The 23,736-nt window shown below is 41.8% G+C and overlaps 2 protein-coding genes across 6 annotated transcripts in view; one reads left to right on the top strand and one right to left on the bottom strand.

Moving 5' to 3' along the window:
* Positions 1–23,736, bottom strand: part of LOC131685304 (UDP-glucosyltransferase 2) — a 211,309-nt gene that overhangs the window by 162,594 nt on the left and 24,979 nt on the right. The gene's annotated exons all lie outside the window — the stretch shown is intronic.
* LOC131685303 (vitellogenin-A1-like) lies at positions 4,789–17,555 on the top strand. Its single transcript, XM_058968935.1, has 3 exons — positions 4,789–4,859; positions 11,139–16,175; positions 16,232–17,555. The coding sequence occupies exons 1-3, from the start codon at positions 4,829–4,831 to the stop codon at positions 17,449–17,451; spliced, it is 6,288 nt and encodes a 2,095-aa protein (XP_058824918.1). The 5' UTR covers positions 4,789–4,828; the 3' UTR covers positions 17,452–17,555.

The raw sequence follows: 23,736 nt of genomic DNA, 5'->3' as shown, positions 1-23,736 counted from the left end.
CTCTTCCCCCACTAACACGTGCGATGTACCTTAAAAATGAATTATCGGCCTCATTAAGCTACCGTATTTGGGCCTAAATAAACTTAGTTATATATAAAAAAAATGTTTTTCACGAGAATTTTTTTGGCTGGATGTTGTTGGCTCGAATCAAAACTTGTCGAAAGTAAACAAAGTTAATTTCATATCGTCAACCTGGCGCCCAGGTGGTGAAATGAACGGGGTGCTGGAGCGTTGCCAAAAAAAAATTATTTCCAGATTAAATTTTACTAAACTTCCCAGTTTAACTCAGCCGGAATGCTGGCTGGTTCTAATTCGTATTCCGGCTCCAGTGACACAACCGATTCAAGTTAGAATGTTTAAGGGGTACCATTTCGATGCGGCTTATCCGCATAACCGAGGCCTAGGAGCCGAAGCGGCCAAAGCCGCTGAGGATCCGCCGGGCCTGGTGGCCACCGATCCGCCGTCGGAAGCAGGCGAACCTGTGATCCACTCGTTTGCCCGGCTTACTCAAACATAGGGGCTATCCCTAGTTTAAGTCCGACGGAGCGGTAGCGAAATCGGACAGCACGCGCAAAAGCGATGTGGCGTAGCCACATTGGGTGGTGGATTAGCAACGCTAGCAAAATGTAAACACAAATGAACACTCTGGATGAACCTATCGTCAATTGACATTTCGACGAGTTTTGATTCGAGCCAATAATATGGGCCCATTTTTTGCTCTATTGGCGTTGAAACCGCTCACAGATAGCGCTGGAAGCAAAGTGTTGCTGATTTGATTCTGTTCTGTCGTAGTACATATATTTTCTGTAAAAATTGGTAAAAAAATAACTTTTGAACACCAAATCACCGATCAATTTGTTGAAAATTGTTTATGAAAAAGAAGGAAAACCATCATTTTATAAGATGATGAGTAAACATCTTACGATAAGGGTGTAAAACATAGTGGTTTATAATATTATTCGCAGAGCTATATGTGTGCTGTTCCGAAATGTAATTTGTAGAGCTTTGTCTCATACACAGCCGATCCTTCTCTCTGATAGTCTTCACTGAATCTCCTACATAGTTCAAAATATGAAGGAGTTTGACATTGGTACATACCGATTGGGTCCCGGTTTCGAGTTGGAACTTTATTTATGGAACGATTTTTTATAACCACAATAATACCTCGATTACATTTCAAAGAAATGTATGAGCCAAATAGTTGCAAATGGCTGTAATTTCAGAATAATTGCAAATAAAATTAAATTTCTAACTCGTTTTATTCATATTTTGTTCAGTAGTAAGCTTTTTCCGAGAAGAAAATGAAGTTTTTGTTGTAAGCTACGACTCACTTGCGGGTGAATAAAAGCAAACTATCACTTTGCTAGTTCATGAGCTGAATCAAAAAAAATGTGTAACATGACTAACTTTGGTTTACCGCAAATCGCCAATTATCCGGAGTGGATTTTTTCTGAGCACATCGGATAATCTAACCTGACTTGTAAATATTTTCCCATGCACTCAAACTTCCATACTTTCGAGTGCATCTTTTTCTTAGGGATGAAAAGCTTGGTTTTAAATTCAAAACGCTGCAAATTCATCAGTTTCTAGGCCAATTTATCGGCTAAAAACAAGCTTGGATTGGCTGTGGACTTCGTGCTGTAGCCAGGGGAAAACTTGTATCCGAGAGTTTGCATAGACGGATTTACGGATGTGAGATGTCGATTAGTTTTCTGTTCTCGTCTTCCATCTAGCACAACTTTTTGCTGATCGTATGAAGCCGAAACTTTCACTACTGAAACACGTGTAAATACCAACCAATTTGCTGTCCGAACATTTCAAATCCAACTGCTACTCGAGCTGCTATAGAAATAATAAAGTGTTCGGTTTCCAAGCGAAACGGGCTTTAATATTTGTTAAAAAATCGTATCGTTGTATCGACCGAGATTCAACGTGTCCTTAATTTGCTCCTTTATTTTTCCAAAAGGAGAAAAAATGCATGTATCAATTTGCACTTAAGGGCACAAAACCTAACTTAAATAAGTTGGGATTGAATGTTTCGGGTTCCACTCGTCAGTAACTGACACCAACTTGCTATCAGTTACACGATATATCCAAACTAACACCAAATTGGCGTCAGTTAAACATTAAATCCAAACAGTTCACACAACATGTGTGTGCGCCTAAAGCAACTGACTGTTAGCGAGTGATGTCTCTGAACTGATACCAATTAGTCTAACTGATAGCATGTTGGTGTCAGTTACTGACGAGTGGAACACGAAACATTCAAACGCAACTTATTGAAAGACAAGTAATTACCAGGATGCTTTTACCAAAATTTTACCAAAACATAAACAATGTTCTATCAGTTTCAGCTTATTAAGAACAAAACGAAAGTTGTCAAAGTAGAGCTTAATTTTATCCACATTACTTTTCCGTAAGTATACATTCCCAAAGTTCAAGTTGTTCGTAGTAAGTAGCGTCCTGCCCTACTTACTGTGCAGCTCGTGCAGCGCACAGAGGAGTAATTGGGGACGAATCCTGGCCAAAATTATTTGCTGCTGCAATTGTTATTATGCCATAATATAAAAAAAATAGACAGTAACTAGTTTTTGGAACAATTTGGCATCTACCCACCAGGTTTTAACTTTAAGGTCATTCGCCTCTTCGGGTTAGAAAAATCTCTTATGCAAAAATTGTAACCCTATGTGCGGGGTCGGGACTCGAACCCAGGTGCGCTGCGTACATGGCAATCTATTTACCAACTACGCTACGCCCACCCCCTGAGGCCAATTTTCTATATCCTTTCGAATACTAGTAATTTCTAGGTGATCTTTGTGAATAAATTTGTTTTTCCAGTTGCATAAACATTTGATCAGTGGGAAAGGGAGAAAAAAAGGGACGCCTGTGCATATTTTCATAGAAATACATTTTGGCAAAGATAATATTTGGTCCTACAGCATTTCGGTGTACCTCAAATTAGTGAAAATTTCAATATTTTCAAATCGCTTGGGATTGGTGTATCGGACAAGATCGGAAGAGTTCGAATATTTTTTGTATAGCTGAAATCTTGTTTCGTAATACTGCTTCAGCAACTTTGCCGGATCTAGCCGTATAATGTAACTTTTTTATCATTCAAATTTGGAATAAAATGTTTAAAAAGGTATTTTTTAAAGTTGGTGCAATACACAGCAAGTCCACTTTTTTTTAGTTAGTTTTCAGCTGAAGTTAAACAAACGGTTGCGTTGAACTGGGTTTGTAATAATATTGTCTTATTTAATACAGTCATCATCACTAGAAAGTGAATTTGCTGAATATATAACGAAAACGATTAAAATATCCCTTAAAATATCATCATTGGGCATACATGCAAAAATTCTTTAACAATTTTTGATATACTCCTAGTTTTGTCACCTTATACAGTAGGTTCTTAGGTATGCAAAAAAATATAACGAAACAAAAAAATTAAAAAAAAAAATTTTGGTTTTTGGCCAAGAATTTGTTCTAGTTACTCCTCTGTGCAGCGTTAGCCATGTTAAATCAACATTAAATGTAAAATGAAACAGTAAGCAACACACAGATCATTAATTTGTTTGCTGCTCCGATGTGGTGGAAAGGGCAAAAACCCAACGAATGAGCTCGAATCCAGTTTCCAACACGAGCACGAATATCAGCAAATTTAGAGATGATGAAATATTTGCACAGCCGGCATCATTCTGATGTTTTGCATTGATTCGTTGCTTAGTTTTCGATTCTAGGATGCAGGCTGGGTAGCGCCGCGCGTGTGGTCGGCCAGGATAATCAAGGGCGGTTCCAGCCAGGGATAGTAAATGGGGCCTTCTTGGCAAAATGTGTCTGATTCACGATTTAGAAAATATGATTTCTAATTAAGAAACGTGTTTCCTGACATGCGTGGAGAAGGGTGAAACATTTGATAAACCATACAAAGAAATTATTCGACATGCTCCGCAAGTAAGGCATTTAGTACTACTCGTATCTAATATTCAATAAACACCTTTAGCTTAATGATTTACAAAAACGAGTATTCACGAAAGAGTTATACACATGCTTTTCTGCTGGATCACTTTCCGGTTGAATAGGGAAGGGGGTACGTCCTCCTCCCGTCATGCCCCTCCCTAGAGCCGCCAGTGAGAAATCATGTTGAAAGGAATATATACAAAATTATCAAAATAGGTTGAAATTTTCACAAAATTAGATCACAGAATCGAAATACAATTTACTTGACAATTAGCCAGTACGACATGAATTTATGGTAGACTCTTTCAGAACAATACTCGACAAACACCTGATTACGGCGTGAAAGCCAACTGTCAAAATTCTCTTTGCAAGGAAGTTCCACACAAACTGTTACTGATTGAATACAGTTCATATCTGTCATTAGTGAGCAACGGTTTGGGGTCTCCCCTCATTGAGGTTTTTGACAGCTGGCTTTTAAAATTAAAAAAAAAAAAAAAATGATCCGCCTTAATTTGCGGTTGTCTTGAACCTTAAAATTCAATGGACCACGAGGCCAGTTCAAAAAACGGTGAAAGTTGCAAATAACATTGTAATCGAGGCTACGATTAGTGTTATCAATTTGATGAATGTAAACAAGCAGGAACTCCGTCGCTCAGATCGTTATCTCATTTCCGTAGGTAGGTCGTTGACCAATGAATGATCGATTGAATGAATGAATGGATGATTCAACTAACAGTATTACTGAAAAATGTAAAGATCAGCAAAAATCTAATATAAAATGAGGATCCTTGAGTTCCATTCATCACACTTCAGTTATTTCCTTCATTCGAGAGCAACTATCAAGTGAAATAGTGTACGGATCAAATCAGGAATGTTGACGAAGCTACTTTTCCTCGCACTTGGTAAGTATTCTGTGGTAGTTCTAAAGACAAGTGACAAATTGAGTTTTTTACCGACACAATTAATCTCACTTTCGTGACAGTTCACTAGTGTTGCTTGGAAAAAAAATTGTCGACGATTTGGACCCCTGGAAGCAAATTGTAAAGATTTTTTTCTAAGTTAGCAGTACTACACACTCGCAGCAGTACTACACAGTTCGGTAATTTTAGCACAGCGGTACTTTTCTACCGTTATCCCAATAAAGTGACCTTAACTGTTATGTGTTCAACAAAAAAAATACCTTTAACAGGCCAACGTGGGTACCCGGGTACTCACAAATTGAAATGCTCATAACTATGGCTTCCTTTATCCGATTTGGACACTTATTTTTTTGGATTCAGGAGCTCGTCAACTTTTTGATTTGTAAAATTAAACCGGATGAATGGATCTGTTGCTTGGCAATCCGGATTTTCCGGGGTAATGTTCCAGTACTAGGGTATGATTTGTAAATTTTAATATTGTCCTAGCAATATGATTATCAAATCTCTTCAAATGTCTCGGAAGTCTGTTATTTATTGTTACGGGCCACTCACGGCCCCACGGGAACCTGCTCCGGAATGTCCGTTCCGGTGTCTAATGGTTCCAAAACCACAAGATACAGCCTACTGATGCAATTCCAAGAATTTTGATACCCATATTGCTAGTATTCCATTGAAGTTCACATATAGTATCCCAGTACTGGAACCTGCTTCCGGAAATCCGGATTCCTGGGAACCGAATGAAGTAACCCGATTCATTTTTACCAAGTCCAAAAACGGATGAGTTCCTGAATCCAAAACACCCAAAAGCATCAAAATCGGTTGGAAATTACCTTAGTTATGGGCATTTCAGTTTTGTGGGTATCCGGGTACCCACGTTGGCCTGCTACGTAGTAAAAAAATTCAGGAGCCCCTCCTAACTTACCCCCCCCCCCCTTACTATATTAACAATATTATTAATCCAAAAGCTTGACTTAGTGAAGTTCTAAGATGTCACAAAGTTTCAATTCCCAGCTATGGATAAAACATAGGAATTTCATTATTTGAAACCTAAAAAGGTGCCCAGGTACCGCGTCGGATACATAACGGTTAATTTACTGATTTTCTGCGATCTTTTCTCTGAGTTTAAGTCAACCAAACGTCACTTGTACTGAGATCTCGTCAGAAGCTTAATTTGCTGAGTACTTGGCTAACCAGAACTCGGTAAATGATGTGAAAAGAACTGACTTTCGGTATAATAAATTAAGTGTGTAGCGAACTGTCAAATATTGAAACAAGGTTTGTTTCAGTACACGAAAGTCACTCCGGAGTAAATAGGAGCAATAAATTTTTGCTCCTTTTTACTCCGGTTTGCGGAAAAAAGAGAAGAAGAGAGTACAGGGATGATTTTCTCCGGAGTACTTCCAGTTTCTTCTGGTACTGGAACAGACCTAATACTTACTCAGTTTTACTCCGATTTGCTACCTGAAGAAGAAAAAGGATAAGAACAGAGTACAGGAACGATTTTCTCCCTGTTTGCTCCGGAGTACTTCCACTTTCTCCTGGTACTGGAACCAACCTACAGTTAATTTCACTTTTCTACTGCTGGGTCCCAATCAAAACTCGTCAAATGTAAACAAAGTTCATTCTGTTGCGTCAACTTGGCGGCCAGGTGGCGAAAACGTTAGAGTTCAACGGCGCGCTGAAGCAGTGCCAGAAAACTTTTGTTTCCAGGCCAAATTTTGGGAAACTTCCGGTAACCATCCGGTACCCTTCAGGAATCTCTGTTTAAGGTGAACCAGTACGATGCGGCATTGCCGCAATACCGCGGTCTAGAAACCGAAGCGGCGTAAAGCCGCTGATGATCCGGAGAGGTGTGGAGGCTGTCATCTAGCCATTGGAAGCTAGCCCGGCTTACTCAAACACAAGGGCTATCCATAGTTTAAGTCGGATAGCACGCGCAAAAAGCGATGATGGTGGTAAAATAAAATCAAAATTGACAATGCTGTAGCAAAATGTAAACACAAATGAACACTCCGACTGAACCTATTGTCAATTGCATTTCGATTAATTTTGATAAGGGGCAATAGAGTACTTGACAAACTGTATTACTGTGTTCAACGATTTGTTTTCCTCCACCTGTCATAGGTGGAGGACGACAAATCGAAAGTAGCTTTTCGGTCGGATTATTTTCATGATGGAACCTGACCAACCGGTATTGTAGATCTCCGGAATAAGTTTTACAGCGACTAGAGCATTTGAACACCATTATAAATACTTTAGTTTTAAATATGACAGCTGGAGGAAAACAAACCCCCAATTACTTGGAGTGAAATGATTTGCATAGAACTCTATAATAGGGGCCCCTTGTCTAGATGGTTCACTGGGTCCCTATTATCGGCTCGTATCAAAATTCGTCGAAATGTCAATTGACAATAGGTTCATCCGGAGTGCTCATTTGTGGTTACATATTCCTAGCGTTGCCAATTTTATTTTGCCTCCCAATGTGGCCACATCGCTTTTTATGCGTGCTGTCCGACTGAGCGGTAGCTAAAATTCCGGTTAGCCCCTACGTTTGAGTAAGTCGGGTAAACGAGTGGATCACGGGTTCGCTTGTTTCCGACGGCGGGTCGGCAGATTTGCACCGATTCGGTCCCTAGGCCTCGGTTATACGGCTAAGCCGCATTGTATTGGTAACCCTTAGACAGAGGTTCCTGGAGGGTGTCGGATGGTTACCGGAACCCAGTAAAGTTCCACCGGAAATGAGGTGGAATTCTGGCTGGCTCTAATTCGTATTCTGACTCCAGTGACACAACCGATTTTAACAAGAATCGGTTGTGTCACTAGGCCGGATTACGAATTAGAACCAGCCAGCATTCCGGCTGAGCTTAACTGGGAAGTTTTCTGAAATTTAATCTGAGAAATAAAAATTTTCTGGCAACGCTCCAGCACTCCGTTGAACTCTAACGATTTCGAGAATAGTGAAAGAGACGAAGAGTGAAAATCAGTCAAAACGGCAACACTCCCTTTATGATGATTTCAACACTAGAATTTTGGCAACCGCTTCCACAGGCAGCACTTTACATGACTCCTATTATATTTTGAAAACAAACCGTATGTCGATCGTTGGATTTGTTTATCAAACGATGCGCATTTCGAAACAAAGAGATAAAATAATTCTAAAGCTTGTTTTTACTCATACATATACTCTAGAATGCACCTCACAATCACGATTGAACCAAATTCTGACGAAAATTGAAATTTTTTTTTTAATAGATGTACAATACTTATCTCCTCCAACTCAGGCATGAGTAATGTTTATTTACATTGCACGATTGGTCTGCTTAATAAGGTATTTTTGGCTTCACTCTATTCGTCTCTTTCCCTATTCTCTTTGGATTTCGTCACCTGGGCGCAAGTATGACGCTACGGAATGAACTTTGTTTACTTTCAGCAAGTTTTGATTCCAGCTACACACTTAATACTGGGTACAGTAAAATTTTGCTGGGATTTTGAACAGCAAACCGTTCGGTAATCAATTCAGTAAAACAATTCGGTTACCGAACTCTCCGCAATCCGTTCTATCCAAACGTCAAAAAATACTGGTCAGTTAGCAGTTTCCTCTGCAAAAGGCGACTTGACAGATGATTTCCTGTACCTGTTTTGTAAGTTTTTGACGAGGTTCGGTAATGTTGGTACAATTTTGCCGAACAATCAGTCAGTATTTTATTGGATAATGTTCATGTACCGAAAAGAACAGAAGTGCTGATAAATTCAGTTAAAAATTTTGCGGATTTCAGCAAATTATTTGCAAAATTACAGAAAATCGCTAAAAAATGAAAACTTTACTGAAATTTTTTAAACAATCTGCTGACAGCTCAGTAAAAATTTCACTTTACTGTGCAAGTCGTCAAAAGAAATTACTGAACAGCTTTTGGCTGGCTTAGTGTGTAACTACATCCAGCCATGAAACTATTGTCAATTGACATTTTGACGAGTTTTGATTCGAGCCAATAATCGGGCCCCTTTTCTATAGAAATTGGCTATTATGCAGTCCATTAGACGTTTGTTTGACAATTTAGCGGTGGGTTCTGTCAACAAGCTTACTCCTGCGAACAGAAAAACTCGTCCGACAAACATCTTTCGTTAGTCCGATTCGTTTGATGTTGGATCGAGTCAACGATATTGTCGGACGTCGCACCCCTCGGAGTAACGTCAGAAGAGGTAAACAAGAAATAATCAGCTGATCAGAAACGTCTCATGGATTGCCAAATTATTGGCTTGAATCAAAACTCGTCGAAATAACAATTGAGAATAAGTTCATCAGGAGTGTTCATTTGTGTTCACATTTTCTTAGAGTTGCCAATTTTATTTTGATTCCACCACCCAAGGTGGCTACGCCGCATCGCTTTTACACGTGCTGCCCGACTGAGCGGTAGCGAAAATTATGGATGTCCCCCATGTTTCAGTAAGCCGGGCAGGTTCGTGTGCGTTCATTTGTACTGGTATTGGTAACCCTTAAATAGAGGTTCCTGAAGGGTATCGTATGGTTGCCAGAAGTTTGCTGAAACCATATCTGGGAATTTTTCCCCAGTCTATCGGGTCTAAGTGTCTGTGCTGAAAACTTTGCATGTATTTAAAACACAGTACTAAACGTGTTTTAAAATCACCAACAAATAGAACGGCGTCGTAAAACAGTTTTAAATTTTGAAACAAAACTGTTCGAAATTATAAAACAAAACGCTCTGCTGAGGATGTGAATGTTTCAGTTCCAGTTCTACTTTGAAACTCCTATACAAAATAAAACGCTCCTGAACATGCCCTTACATGGAATTATGGGATTTTCTAAAGGCACTGTTTATGTTAAAAAGGCTCACACAGAGTGAAGCCAAATCTACCTATCGAGCAGTCAGATGGCTACCTATCGTGCACAGTAAACAAACATTCTTCTTTCGGAGAACATGCAAGAAAAGTATTAATGTTGAGAAAAATAATGTCATGGCAAAATATTTCAATCACCTAAATAAGACACTGTATTTAGTTTATTATACTTTTTTGTAACATTGTAAAATAAATTACATGGAATAGTATCATGAATAAAGTGATATAAGCCACGAAACAGTAGGTTTTCAATTCACTCCACTGTGTAACTCGGTTGAAGTCACTTAAAGTTACAGCAAAAACTGTGGGTGCCAGAAATAAAGAAGTGGGCGTCATTTTAGGCAGTGCTGCGCATTCCTCTGTACGGGACTCTATAATACCGTAGACTCTAGGATTTTCGATTGATTGACACCGGTGTAGTGGAGTGTACTCGAACTGCGCCATTTTTGCACTTTCTAGCAGAAGTACAAAAAACTGGGTATGTTCCATTAACACTTCTGCTAGAAAGTGCAAAACCAATGCACTCCACTACACCGGTGCACATCAATCGAAAATCCCATTAGAAAACTTTTGTGATAACTAGATTCATTCGAAGCAAATCGCAACAATTTTTTCTAAGTCAATTCAACAAAAAACAAAAAAAACAAAGTCCATGTAAACAGTACAAGCGAACTGTCAAAATTGAACAATGAGTTCATTCGTGACGTCAGCGTAAAGTATTCAATACTTTTCGATGACGTCACAAATGAACTCTAGTGTTCATTTTATGCCAGTTCGCTTGTACTGCTTACGTGGACTTAGAAAAAATGTTCACGATTTGTTTCGAGCGAATCTAGTCATCCACAGTCATCCAGTCCATGTAAGCAATTGAGTTCTACAGGATGACAACACGAATGAACTCATGATGAATGAAGTTCATGTTCAACAATTGAATACTTTACGGTGACGTCACAAATGAACTGATTGTTCATTTTTGACAGTTTGCTTGTACTGTTTACATGGACTGAGAAAAATTCTTTACAATTTGCTTCGAGCGAATCTAGTCGTCCACTAAGTCCATGTAAACAGTACAATCGAACTGTCAAGAAAAGTGAGGTTAACTGTTTCAGTAAAGAACCTAATTGTCGGTGGTTTGTTTACTTTGTCAGTTGCGTGAGTTCGAGTGCAACGGTTGCTCATCTGTCACATTCGAACTTACGTAACTCCCGTGTAAACAAACCACCGAGAATGGTCAAACGAAGTTCATCCGGCTCATTTTGTGAGGTTATATCGGTTGGTGTAAAACCTAATACTAGTGAACTGTCGGGAAAAGTGCGATTAACTGTGTTAGTAAAGAACCTAACTGTGCCAGTAAAGAACCTAATAGTATTTTACTAACATAAACCATTGTTTTCTACTTTTTAGTGGGGATCAGTTCTGCCTATCAGAACGAACACCGCAAGGAATTCAAATACAATCGACCGGAGAACAAAACCGGCTATGAATATGGCGCCTGGGAGCCGAACCGCGAATACATCTACAACGTTACCTCCAAAACTCTGACCGCTTTGAACGATCTCGATGACCAGTGGACCGGAATTGTGTCCCGTGCTCGATTGGTGGTACGTCCGAAAGATCCCCAATACGTGGTGGTAAAGGTAGAGAATGCCGAGTACGCCGTTTTGAACGAGCGCCTTCCGCAGGGATATCGCACCGAAATGCGTGAACAGGATCTCAAGTACAAACCAATGCCGATGAGCTCGCAACCATTCGGTATCCGCTATCGTAAGGGAGTTATTAAGGGTTTGAACGTTGAGCAAACCGTTCCGAACAATGAGGTCAACATACTGAAGGCCTGGATCAGTCAATTCCAACTGGATACCGCCGGGAGCCATGCGATCAACTCCAAATACAATCAGCAGCCGGAGAACAACAGCTTGACCGGTGCCTACAAGGTCATGGAACCGGTAGTAACTGGCAATTGTGAAACTATGTACGATGTCAATGTTGTCCCGGAGTACATTAGCCAGGCGAACAAGGAATGGGTTCCTAAACCTGAGCTTCGTGAAGATGGACAGTATATTATCGAAATTGCGAAGACACAAAACTTCGACAACTGCAAGCAACGCATGGGATACCATTTCGGATTCAGCGGCGAGAGTGACTTCAAGCCCAACACCAACCAGATGGGAAATATTGCCTCGAAATCGGCTGTGTCCCGAGTGTTCATCACCGGTGACTGGTACAACTACACTATCCAATCGTCCAGCACGACCAACAAAGTAGTGATCGCTCCGTCTTTGGTCAACCAGGAGAAGGCAATGGTCTACTCGCAGGTAAACGTATCACTGCAGAAAGTTTCTTCATATGACAAGATACCCCAGGGCCCAGCTGACGATCGTCAAGTGTTCGTCGATCTGGTCTACAGCTACAACGTGGCCAGCGATAAGAAGAACAACGTTCGTCCAGGAAATGAGACCGATTCTTCCTCTTCGTCTTCATCATCGTCGTCGTCATCTTCTTCATCGTCATCGTCGTCCTCTTCGTCTTCTGATTCATCCTCTTCGTCCTCTGAATCTGGCCCATCTAGCTCCTCGGATTCATCCAGCTCAAGCTCGGAATCGAAAGAAAATCCTAAGATCAGCCCGATTGAGCAGAATAAAAACAACAATAAGGACAAGGCGAAGCAAGCGAACGCTGTAAGTCGCCAGCGTCGCGACCTAGATGCCAGCAAGGAGAAGAAGTACTACCAAGCCTACAAAATGGATCAGTATCGGTTGAGCCGCAACAACGACACCTCATCCGATTCGAGCAGTTCGGATGACTCTTCGTCTTCTTCGTCCAGCTCTTCGGAATCCAACGAAGCAAAAAATGGACAAAAAAGTAATGCTTCTTCATCATCGGATTCTTCTTCGTCATCTTCCTCTTCCTCGTCCTCTTCTTCTTCATCGTCCTCCTCATCCTCGTCATCGTCTTCATCTTCATCGTCCGAATCCGATTCGCTGAGCAGCGAAGAAGCCTACCACCAACCGGCCCCACAAAACCTAAAGGATGCCCCGGAAACTCCACTCTTACCTTTCTACACCGGCTACAAGGGATCCAACGTTCAGAATGCTCGCAACGTTGACGGTGCTCGCGCCGCCAGCAAGCTGGTTCAGGAAATCGCCGATGACCTGCAGAACCCATCCAATCTACCCAAGGCGAACACTCTGAACAAGTTCAACATTTTGGCTCGCGTCCTACGCACCATGGACCATCAGGAAATCTACGACGCTGCCCAAAAGTTCTTCGTTTCCCAGAAAGAACGCAATGAGGGTGACAACAACAGCGAGAAGTTCAGCAAACGTGTCGATGCCTGGAACACGTTCCGTGATGCCATGGCCAATGCCGGTACTCCACCAGCTTTCAAGGTTATCAAGGAATACGTCGAAGAGAAGAAACTGCGTGGTTCGGAAGCTGCTAGCGTTATTGCTACGATTCAGCATACCATCCGGTACCCAACTGAAGCCCTCATGCACGAATTCTTCCAGCTGGTTACCTCGGATACTGTTCAACGCCAAGATGGTTTGAACACAACTGCTCTGATGTCGTTCACCAACTTCATAAACAACGCTCAGGTTAACAACCGATCGGCCTACAACTATTATCCGGTTCAAAGCTTCGGTCGGCTAGCCGATTCCGACTACAAGATTGTTGCCCATAAGATCGTTCCTTGGTTGGCACATCAGCTGCGTCAAGCAGTCAACGATGCCGATAGCATTAGGATTCAGGTTTACGTTCGTGCTCTCGGAAATCTAGGTCATCCGGAAATTTTGAATGCGTTGGAGCCATACATGGAAGGTAAGATCCGGGTCAGTGACTTCCAGCGCCTGACCATGGTAGTCGCACTAGACCGACTGGCAGAAAACTACCCGAAGTTAGCACGTTCGGTACTTTACAAGGCGTATCAAAATACCGGAGACAGACAAGAAATTCGTAGCGCCGCCGTTCACATGCTGATGCGTACGGAACCACCAGCGGAAATGCTCCAGCGTATGGCTGAGTACACGAACCAGGACCCGTGCAAGTACGTTCGAGCTGCTGTTAAAACCGCCCTGGAATCGGCCGCTGAAGCCGATGAGTACGACAACAACAGCGAGCTTTCCGAGAACGCTAAAGCCGCCGTAAAACTGCTGAACCCAGCTGACAACAGCATGCAGTACTCTTCGTCACACATCCGTGACTTCGCTATCGAGAATCTTGAAATGTCCGGACGCATGCACGTTGGACAGATTGCCTCCGCCGACAGCGCGATCCCAAATGGAGTGCTTTATCAACTGCGTGAGAATCTTGGAGGTTTGAAGCGATACACTAGTCAACACTATCTGGTTTCGAGCATGGAAAGCTTCCTGGATCTCGTGAAGAAGCAGTACGACACGGATAGCATCCAGGATGACTACAAATCGGCGGATTATTCCTACAAGTACAACAAGCAGATCCAAAATCGAAGAAGTAAGTCTAATGAACCACAGAACAAGAACGACTCCGGTGAGAAGGAACCGCAAAAGTGGTCGACCACTCGCATCGCTCAGCTGCTGAATATTGACGCAGAAGACGCCAAGGAACTGGAAGGACAGGTGATGATGAAATTGTTCGACTCAGAACGTTTCATGGCCTTCAACAACCAATCAATTGAAAACATTCCCAGCAGAATTAAAGAACTCGCCAAAGCCTTGGAAGATGGTATGACCACTAACATAACCAAGTTCTACCAGCAACATGCTGTTACTCTTGCCTTCCCACTGGCCTCCGGTCTGCCGTTCATATACACTCTAAAGACCCCGACGGTCGTTAAAATCGAAACCGAAGCCACCATCAAAACTCATCCAGCAATTCAAAACAAGCCAGCCGGTCATCCGGAAAACGAAAACGACGAATATATTCATTGGCCACGCATCGTTAACGGATCAGTCGATGTTAACTTGCTGTACCATCGGCTGGTTGATGCCAAGGTTGGTTTCGTGACGCCCTTCGATCATCAGCGCTACATCGCCGGGTACCAGAAGAAGCTTCAAGGTTACCTACCTTTGAGCATCGACATTGATCTTGACTTTGAGAAAAACGAATACGAAGCTGAGATTGAAATGCTCGAACCGAAAGAAGATCAACTGCTGTTCCATATGAGTTCCTGGCCGTACACTGGATTCAAGGACATTACCGATATGCGCCCGATCGCCGAGAGTACAAACGCCAAGATTGTTCACGACGAAGAACAGACCACCAAGACCATCCAGCGTACCGTTGGTGAGCAAATGGTAGGCGTTGCTCTGCGTCTACACGCAAAATATGACTCCGATGCCGTCAACATGGGACAGATGTGGGAGATGATCAGCAAACAGAACGCCGTCTCGGCTTTAATGTATCCCGTCGCTTCGCAGACGTACCACTATCATCAGGTCAATGTGTACTACGATTCGCAACGTAGCACGGCCAAGACCATGAAGGTTGTGATCCACCAGAAGCAAGGAGACTTCAGCCAAGACAACGAAGATTCAGACATCAAACACCCGAAGGGACGTCATGCCAACTCCGGATATTACAACGAAAACAACCTTGCTCAACCGACTTCCTTCACTCCCGGAAGCCAACGTCGCCAGGAGCAGCTAGGCAAAAACGCCGCCGCTGGCATTAGAAACAGTGATACTAGCGTTGTCGACATCGGAGTAACCTTCGAAGGTCACCAGCAGCAGAGTGAATTCATCCTTACCGCTGCCCGATCAGACAGTCCAGTTGATGAGAAGTCCCGCACGTTGATCTTTATCTCGGGTAGTCCCATGGCGCAGTCCGATAACAGTGCCAAGCAGTTCCAGATGTGCATGTCTGCCCAAAACGAGTTCCCGAATGTACCAAAACTCAACTTCCAGAACGCTCTCGACAACGACGTCAGCTCTTCGCTGCGTGTGGATGTAGCGTACGGTGAACGCTGCCAGGGTGGAGCTCAAATTTCGATTAAGGGTAAATTACAGCAGTCCGAACAATACCGCCAAAACTTGCGCAATTCGAATATTGGCCAACGGTGTAAGGAACAGATGGACCGCGGGTACTTCCAACTGCCGGAATGTCAGAACGCCACCAAACAGGCTAGCTACATGGATCAGATGAAGATGAACGTAGAATACAAAAACCTCGACTCCCGCACCAAAGAATTGAGCTACAAAATGGCCGACGCGCTGCAACAATTGACCTATCCGTACTTCTCGTCGAACCGCATGCACAAGGGCAAGAGCAATCAGATCCAAATCGAACTGGAGATGTCCCCGAACGGAGATAAATTCAACGCTTCGGTTAAGGCTCCCGAATATGCTTTCGAGATTGAGAACCAACCGATCAGGAATACGTACGCTCGCTACGCCGCCGCAGTTCACCCGGATATGGATTGGCAGGAACGTCTTGCCACTCATGCCTACCGCGGAAACAATAAACGTAAGTATCTACTTGGATTCAATCCTGATAAATGCTAACTATTTTTGGATTTACAGCTTCCTGCGCTGCCTCCGGCAAGTACATCAACACTTTCGACGACCGAACCTACGACTACGAAATGGGTGAATGCTGGCATGTTCTGCTGCACACCGTTAAGCCCGACTACGATTATTATGCTCAGCAGTCCCACTTCCAGAACGCCGACAGCGTGTACCGCAACAAGAATGGGTTCGATGCGGATGAACAGGTCAGCATTTTGGCCCGTTCCGGTGCAAACAAGCAGCTGACCATGAAGGTTGTCCTCGGACAGAGCAAACAGAACGACTACAATATTGACATCACCCCGAACGGTGCCGAGCTGCCACAAGTTCACATCAACGGGAAACCACAGCAGATTCACGAAAAATACGCTGTAGAAGTTTACACCAACGATAAGGCCGGTGATCAGCCGCTGATTCGTGCCAACGCCCTGTCTGGTAAGGAGCTGGAGATCAGCATCCGCAACGAAGATATCAAAATTGTGACGGATGGCTACCGAGCTCGTATCACCGTTGATCAGTCCTTGAACGATGACTTGGTCGGTCTGTGTGGAACCAACAATGGTGAATCCGATGATGACATGGTCGCGCCAAATCAGTGCCAGATCAAGAACCCAGAAGTTTTCGCAGCTTCCTATGCCATCACCGGTCAGGATTGTGCTGGTCCCGCTAAGGCTCGCAACATTGCCTACCAGCAGCAATCCAAAAATAAATGCGTAAGAAAAGAAATTTTCTACGGAAACATCATCAGCGAGCAGGAAGCCGGCCGTAAACGCTACCGCAACTACAATCACTACGTTAACGATGATAGCTCATCCTCATCTTCGTCGTCCTCATCATCATCATCCTCTTCCTCCTCCTCTGCCTCATCTTCGTCCTCAGAATCCAACTCCAATTCCGACTCCAGTTCCAGCAGTTCCTCGGAAGAAAAAGAATACCAACCCCAGAAGCAGCGGGCCACCGTGAAGCAGTGTGAAGTTCAACACCAGCACCAGATCGTCGAACAGGGTGATCAAATTTGCTTCTCCATGCGTCCACTGCCGGTGTGCCCCTCGCAGTGCAAGTCTTCCGAAAAGAGTCCCAAGTATGTGGACGTTCACTGTCGCAACAGCAACGATCCGGCTGCCAAACTGTACAAGACACAAATCTCGAAGAGACAATCACCGGATCTGAGCTCCCGGTCGGTGTCCAAGACCCTCAAGTTCAACATCCCCAAGGACTGCCTGCATGCCCAGTAAGCGTGGGTGGAAGTTTAGGAATATAAATACAGACCGAGAAACGCTTTGAAATGATTACCTAGAATAATATTTATATAACCAATAAAGCAAATGTCGAAAATGAATTTAGTTGTTTTCTATTTTTACCAATTAGTAGATATGGACATCTCCATATGACAGTAGACATGCTTTGTGACGCTGTCGAAAGAATGGTTCATTTTCCTTCGCAACGGAAATATAATCATTCGGCTTAAGTCCGGCTTAAACCTTCATTTGATCCGGTCACAAATCTTGATAGCTCCCGGCATGTAGTATTCGAGAAAAAATGAAAAATTCACGTTCAAAGCAACACATACAAATATACCTACTTCTTCAGGTACACTTAAAAACAAGTTTAAACGTATTAATCCACTTCAACATATAAAAACAATTACCTATACAAAGAGTTTCTCTCTCCGTTATACAATTCTACAATGGTGTGTCTTATGCTTCAGTGGCAGATAACACAGCTAAAAAACGATTACTACCACGACTCCAATTTCGGTTCCACCAAACACTTCCTTTGCTCCAACCGACCTAGGTAGCATTGCAGAAGAAAAAATGATTTCTTGCAGCAATCAATGTTTCAATAGATGACTGCAATGCTAAATTCTACCTCCATGCTTGAAACTTTTCAAACTGGGTGAGGATTTGCTAACATAATTGTAATGAATTTAAAATGTAATAATAACTTTACATATTCATTTAAATTTATTAAATTGGAATGTTCGTTCATTAAAACGTGCGAAGGCGAAGATTTTTCAACTTCTTGAGGTATGTGTATACAGCCGTTGTGACCGAAACTGTTTTAAAACAAAATATTAAAATGAATAGTAACTGTAATTTTGGGGTGCGCGACGTTTGGCATAAGTACGTTAGGCATACATACGTTAAGCATAAGTACGTTAGGCATAATGGCCGTTAGGCATAATGGATGATTGGCATAATATACGTTAGGCATAATGGACGATTGGCATAATGTACGTTAGGCATAATGGACGATAGGCATAATTAACAAAAATATAAATATAATCGCAAGGCTTTCGTTTCTATAGAGATTTCGCTTGTTTTTTTCAGAGTAGAAAAAAAAGACGCTTTGCTCCATACCTTCGCATAACTTTAGCGAGAGACTCCAAAATGAAAAATACCATGCGAGATATTTAACCCCTGCAACCTTTTTTTCTATTTTTTCTGTAGACGAGATGAAGAAAAGATCCCTTCATTTAAGTGAACAGTTTTGGTACAAGCACAGGTACGCATCTTAGATTTATTACTAATACAGTTGCATCCAAATATTAAAAAAAAACAAAGGAAAATAATGAACAGACATAAAGTTTTGGATCCTATGGAAACAGGCAGTGTCATGTACAGGATCAACATTAGGCTACGGATTCTACGTTTGTGATGATAACTTTTTCGTTTAGGTAACTCGGCACAGTGCAGGATTAAACTTTCTCTCATATCAAAGAGATTCCGTAGTTCTATTTGTGATGGCCTCAAGAATACAATCATTGTGCTTAAGAATATGAGAGACAATCAATATAGAACCAGCAATATTCGTATATTCGTTGAATTAATAATAAAATGCATCATTCTTTCTTTCATGAGCTGTTCTTCAAGGTTATATATTTTCTTCTTGGACAATTTCATCTTGCATGCATGAAAAACTAATCTAAGTTAACCCTAACATTCCCAACTTTTTGTAGTGTTCATAAAGTTCAAGAAACACGAAAAACCCGTATTTAAAGATGCTCCTTTCGCAGTGCTGGAAGCTGCTCAATATGTACTTCCGGTGCTCAACACAATTCTCCTAGAAAATTTTCAATATTCTATGTGCTAGGAAAAGATAGTCGAAGACGCTCCAAATTGATGCGTTTTATGAAGATATATCAAAATTTTATTTATCAACGCCAACTGTAAATATCTCTGGTAGTACTGCTCCAGCAGAGTTTTATCAGAATAATAGAAATAACTTCAGTTCTAAGTTCTAATAGTACCAGTTACTGGTCTTCCTTGTATTTTTGAGTAAATTCTGTTAGTTAGTTAGTGTCAAAAGTTAGTTTCAAAATGTTGTTTACAAAAATCATGGGCATGAAAGGGTTGATGTGCGTTCTTCATACCTTAATTCAAAATAGACCGATTTTAAACAAGAGTATTAGCCTATTTTAGAGATGTACAATTTGTTTATTCGTACATTCGATGTGCATTCGTTCTACATCTTTTATTTGAGTTTTTTGAGGTATTTACAATAGAATAAAATGTTGATCGAGTTCTATCAGCTTCCAGAGTAATTCTACAATATCAAAAAATTTCATACATTTGCGCTCTTACCACCCGATGCTGTCACTACCAAAAAGTTATTTTCGTAAAGGATACTTCAACATAATAATTTATGCCTAACGTCCATTATTCCAATCGTCCATTATGCCAAACGTCCATTATGCCTAACGTATATTATGCCTAACGTCCATTATGCCAAACGTATTTATGCCTAACGTCCATTATGCCTAACGTACGTAAGCCAAACGTCCGTATGCCTAACGTATTTATGTCTAATGGGGTACACCCGTAATGTTGTTATTCATCGATTTGATCGAATTGTTGGATTCGGCAGAGGAAGCGCAATAGCGGTTAATTGCAAAATTCAACTTCGAGTCTTGCCGTCTCTCGACACCAAGGTCGTTGGCATCGTTTCATCTGCCAACAAAAAAAACTTAATTTTTTCGAGCCTGGTGTGGATGTTAAACTAAACAGCTAACGAAAGATAATCCTGGTCTTTTTGTTTCCACGGGCTGCGTGAACGGATGCTACGGCACCGGTACGCTCGGCTTAGTAGCCCTTTCTCAGTAGACGGTGGATTCGACCGACTAGAAACGCGAGACCTGCAAGAAACGAGCGGGATTTTGTGTTTTCTTTCACCTTTTTTACCGCATCCAGACATAGAGAGCGTATGTGTGGTATAGCCAGTACTGATGTAACACACGAATAATGCCGCACTCACATACGACCTTCGGTTTTGTACTCGGTTCATTTTACTTTGGAAGCCAAATGGGCTGGCCATCGAATGAAATCAGTCTACTTCCATTGTCAAAGAGGTGGAGCTTCGAACCAAAACTGTTCAATATTCGCGACTCGATGCAGATGTGGGAACCAATCACGAACGAGCTTCACTTCGATGATTTAAAACCGGTTTTTTTCCGTGTGTGTGTGTGTGTGTGTGTGTGCTAATTTTGACTCGTCGGAAATACAAATAATAGTTGGTGAAGGAAAAGATTTACAAATGTAATTCTTGGTTGATGGTTTGATAGCGCTGAGAAGGGCTAGTTTGTTTTCCAAATAAAATGTTCTTTGTTCCAATTGATCCTCGTTGCTAGCACGGAGCTGTGCAAACTAATTATTATAGTCAGTCCGCTGAGCCGGCTGAATCCAAAAAAACACCTTTTCTCCCGATGTTAAACTGTAGTTTCCGGTCATCGAAAAAGGTTAACTAGTAGAAACCTATTAAAATCAAAATTCTTTCTGTTCAAGATTTACGACTCGGTGTATGAAATTAGACGTAACCAATCACGAACTGGCTTCGGTCGGATGTTTTGAAACCCGATTGTTCGCTACAAGCCTCTGAAATGAAAATAAGTGCCTCTCTGTACTGCCCACAAATATTTCCTTCTCGGTGTTGTACAGCCCTTTGAAGAGATGCTCCGTTCGCTCTACACAGCTTAACACGAATGATAATAAAACAGATCTGTAGTGGACCTATATTTAAAACTTTTCATCATTTAAGTGTTCGGTAAGTGCACCTTGACGGCTCTGAGTTAGATGAGCTGAAAATTTTCCCCATTTCCAAGTAGTTTTCGGAAAGATTTTTCAAACCAGTTTTTCGTTATTAATGCTTTTATTCATACTTCAAAATTTAATACAACATAGCTGAACATATTTTCGCCAAAATGTGAAGAAATTGATTTAGGACCTAACTAAGCAAATCGACCTTTTAGGTGGGTAGACGTGAAATAATTTATCGGTCAAAGGTCTTAAATGTTAGTTTGAGCGTAGATTCGGCGATAAATTCGTCATCCTTGTTAGAAAGGTTCCAACAAAAGGGCCAAGCTCGTCTCCTTAGCTAACCGTAAAGAACACTGTTAAAGAGGTGATATCGGAAGAACTCAGTCGTTGTGAAACCCGGCCGGTATGATGCAGTAGAGACCGTCTGCCTTTCCGCCAGTGACAGCATCAAATAGTAGCAGCAGTAGAAGAGAATTTAAGGGAAAAAACTCGGTAAACAGTAATTTATTTGTTTTGTTTACTTTTCTTGTTTGTGTTATGAAGACCAAAAATCTGGTAGAAGCACGCCCTGTCAGTAAGGGTCTGCCGGGCAAATTAATATTAGAACCCAAGTAGCGCAAAATCAAAAATTCAAATTCATTTTGAGAAACTTGAGGATGTGCTGTAATCGTTCCTGTTATAATAAATAAAATCTTACAGTAAGATAAATCAGTAAACATGTCGTCTAACATTGACCTACGTCTACAGCAACTCGCTGAATATTTGCTTTATTGTCTGTTTGTCTGGATGTTGTATAAAAAACTGGAATAATTCAGTTTAAACTGAAATTGTGGCATCGCTGCCCAGGACTTTGTTCGCGACGACCCCCATTGTCTTTTTCTCGAAATGGCAAGATGCCAAATCCGACCAAAACAGAACAGAACAATTGTATTGCTGAGGATAGGCAACAGACGTTTCTCCAGGCACTTCAGTACATAAATTTCCTGGTTGAGAATGACCCGGTTGTCATGTAAATGTCGTTCTTCATTCGGTTGTAGACGACACTCCCGGTTGCCCGTGATATTTCGGCCGGAGAAGTCGGGTTGCTGCTTGAAAAAGCTGGCCACACAATTGTATTGATTTTGCCAAAATTCCTGTCTCAGAACGACGTTGTAATGGAAAACCAGCAGGTAGATATTTTCGCTCTCCCACATTACATACCTGGTGTTTTAAATTCACAAAAAAACTAATTAGTTCTGCCTAACAGCATTCGACTTAATGGTTTATGGTCAGTGGCGGATCCAGGGGGAGGGTCTTGGTCCGGACCCCCCCCCCCCGAAAATTTTTAAGTTCTTTAGAAAATTTAAAATAGTTTCTATTTTAAATTCATTCCAAGTTCAAAATCATTCCAAACTAGATTCGATTACCAAACCTGATTTTAATTAAATGAGGGTATTTCATATTACGTATTGCACAATGAACATTTCAAAGTTGAAATTTTGGACCCCCTCCGAAATTTTTTTCTGGATCCGCTCCTGTTTATGGTTACCATTTTTCAAATTCAAAAACAAAAATTTAAAAAACCGTATAGTTTCTGGTATATTTTCTGTTTTTTTACACTAGCAGTCTTCCCTAAAGCGAGTTTAAAAGTAAACAAAATTGAAAAACAAAATTGAACAACATACGTATTTGCATCAGTCACCGGCACCAAGGTCTACTGACCGAGAAAACAGGTAAACCAAAAGTACCAGATCATTTCGAAAGTAGTTTTACCTTACCAAGGATTGCGGAAGGGACTGCGTCTGCATCGCTTTTCATTGCCATCATTAAAGTGTACCATGCTCATGTAGTTAACTCTTTCAGGCTTGTCTAAGGTCAGGTGCTGAACCAGGAAAGTATGCATTTTTCGTGACCAGAAAACCTATCGAAAGTAATCTGCAACTTTTCCCGCTCATATCGATGACATCGCTGATGGTAGCTTTGATAGAGAGATCGTTACCGTATCAACTGCCTTGACCCTGCTTGAACATTGTCATAACAACTTCGTCGTTTCACTTTTTTTTTATTCCCTCGGCACCGTTGTCTTTGGCGAGTAACTTTACAACTCAGGCAAACTCAATTAAATTGCTAAACACTGCAGCAACTAACTATTCACATCACACACACACACCCGCTGCTGGTTCCTCTCATGGGGATGCCATTAAATTTTATCGTACCGTGCTTTCTTCCCGCTACGGGATTCGATGGGTACTTATCGCCATAACCGCCGTTGCGGGAGGAGGATGGTTACGCCGCCACCGGCTGGACCTTTTCCGTTGAAGGGTAATCGGCAGCAGCGTGTTCAAACACAAGACCACTTGAAGGTGAAACGGTTCGGTACCAGGAAGTGGTTGCGCAGCATAGATTTTATTGTACTTGGAAATCTGCCTGATTGCTACTGCGTTCTGCTTCATGGATTTATGGGTTCAATTTGACGAATGAGATGGTTGGGTGAGACGAAACCGAGCG

The sequence above is a fragment of the Topomyia yanbarensis genome, chromosome 2 (genome assembly GCF_030247195.1).
Source record: "Topomyia yanbarensis strain Yona2022 chromosome 2, ASM3024719v1, whole genome shotgun sequence".
NCBI classification, from domain to species: Eukaryota; Metazoa; Arthropoda; class Insecta; order Diptera; family Culicidae; genus Topomyia; species Topomyia yanbarensis.
Note: the sequence above shows the minus strand (reverse complement) of the source record. Positions and strands in the feature narration are given on the sequence as shown.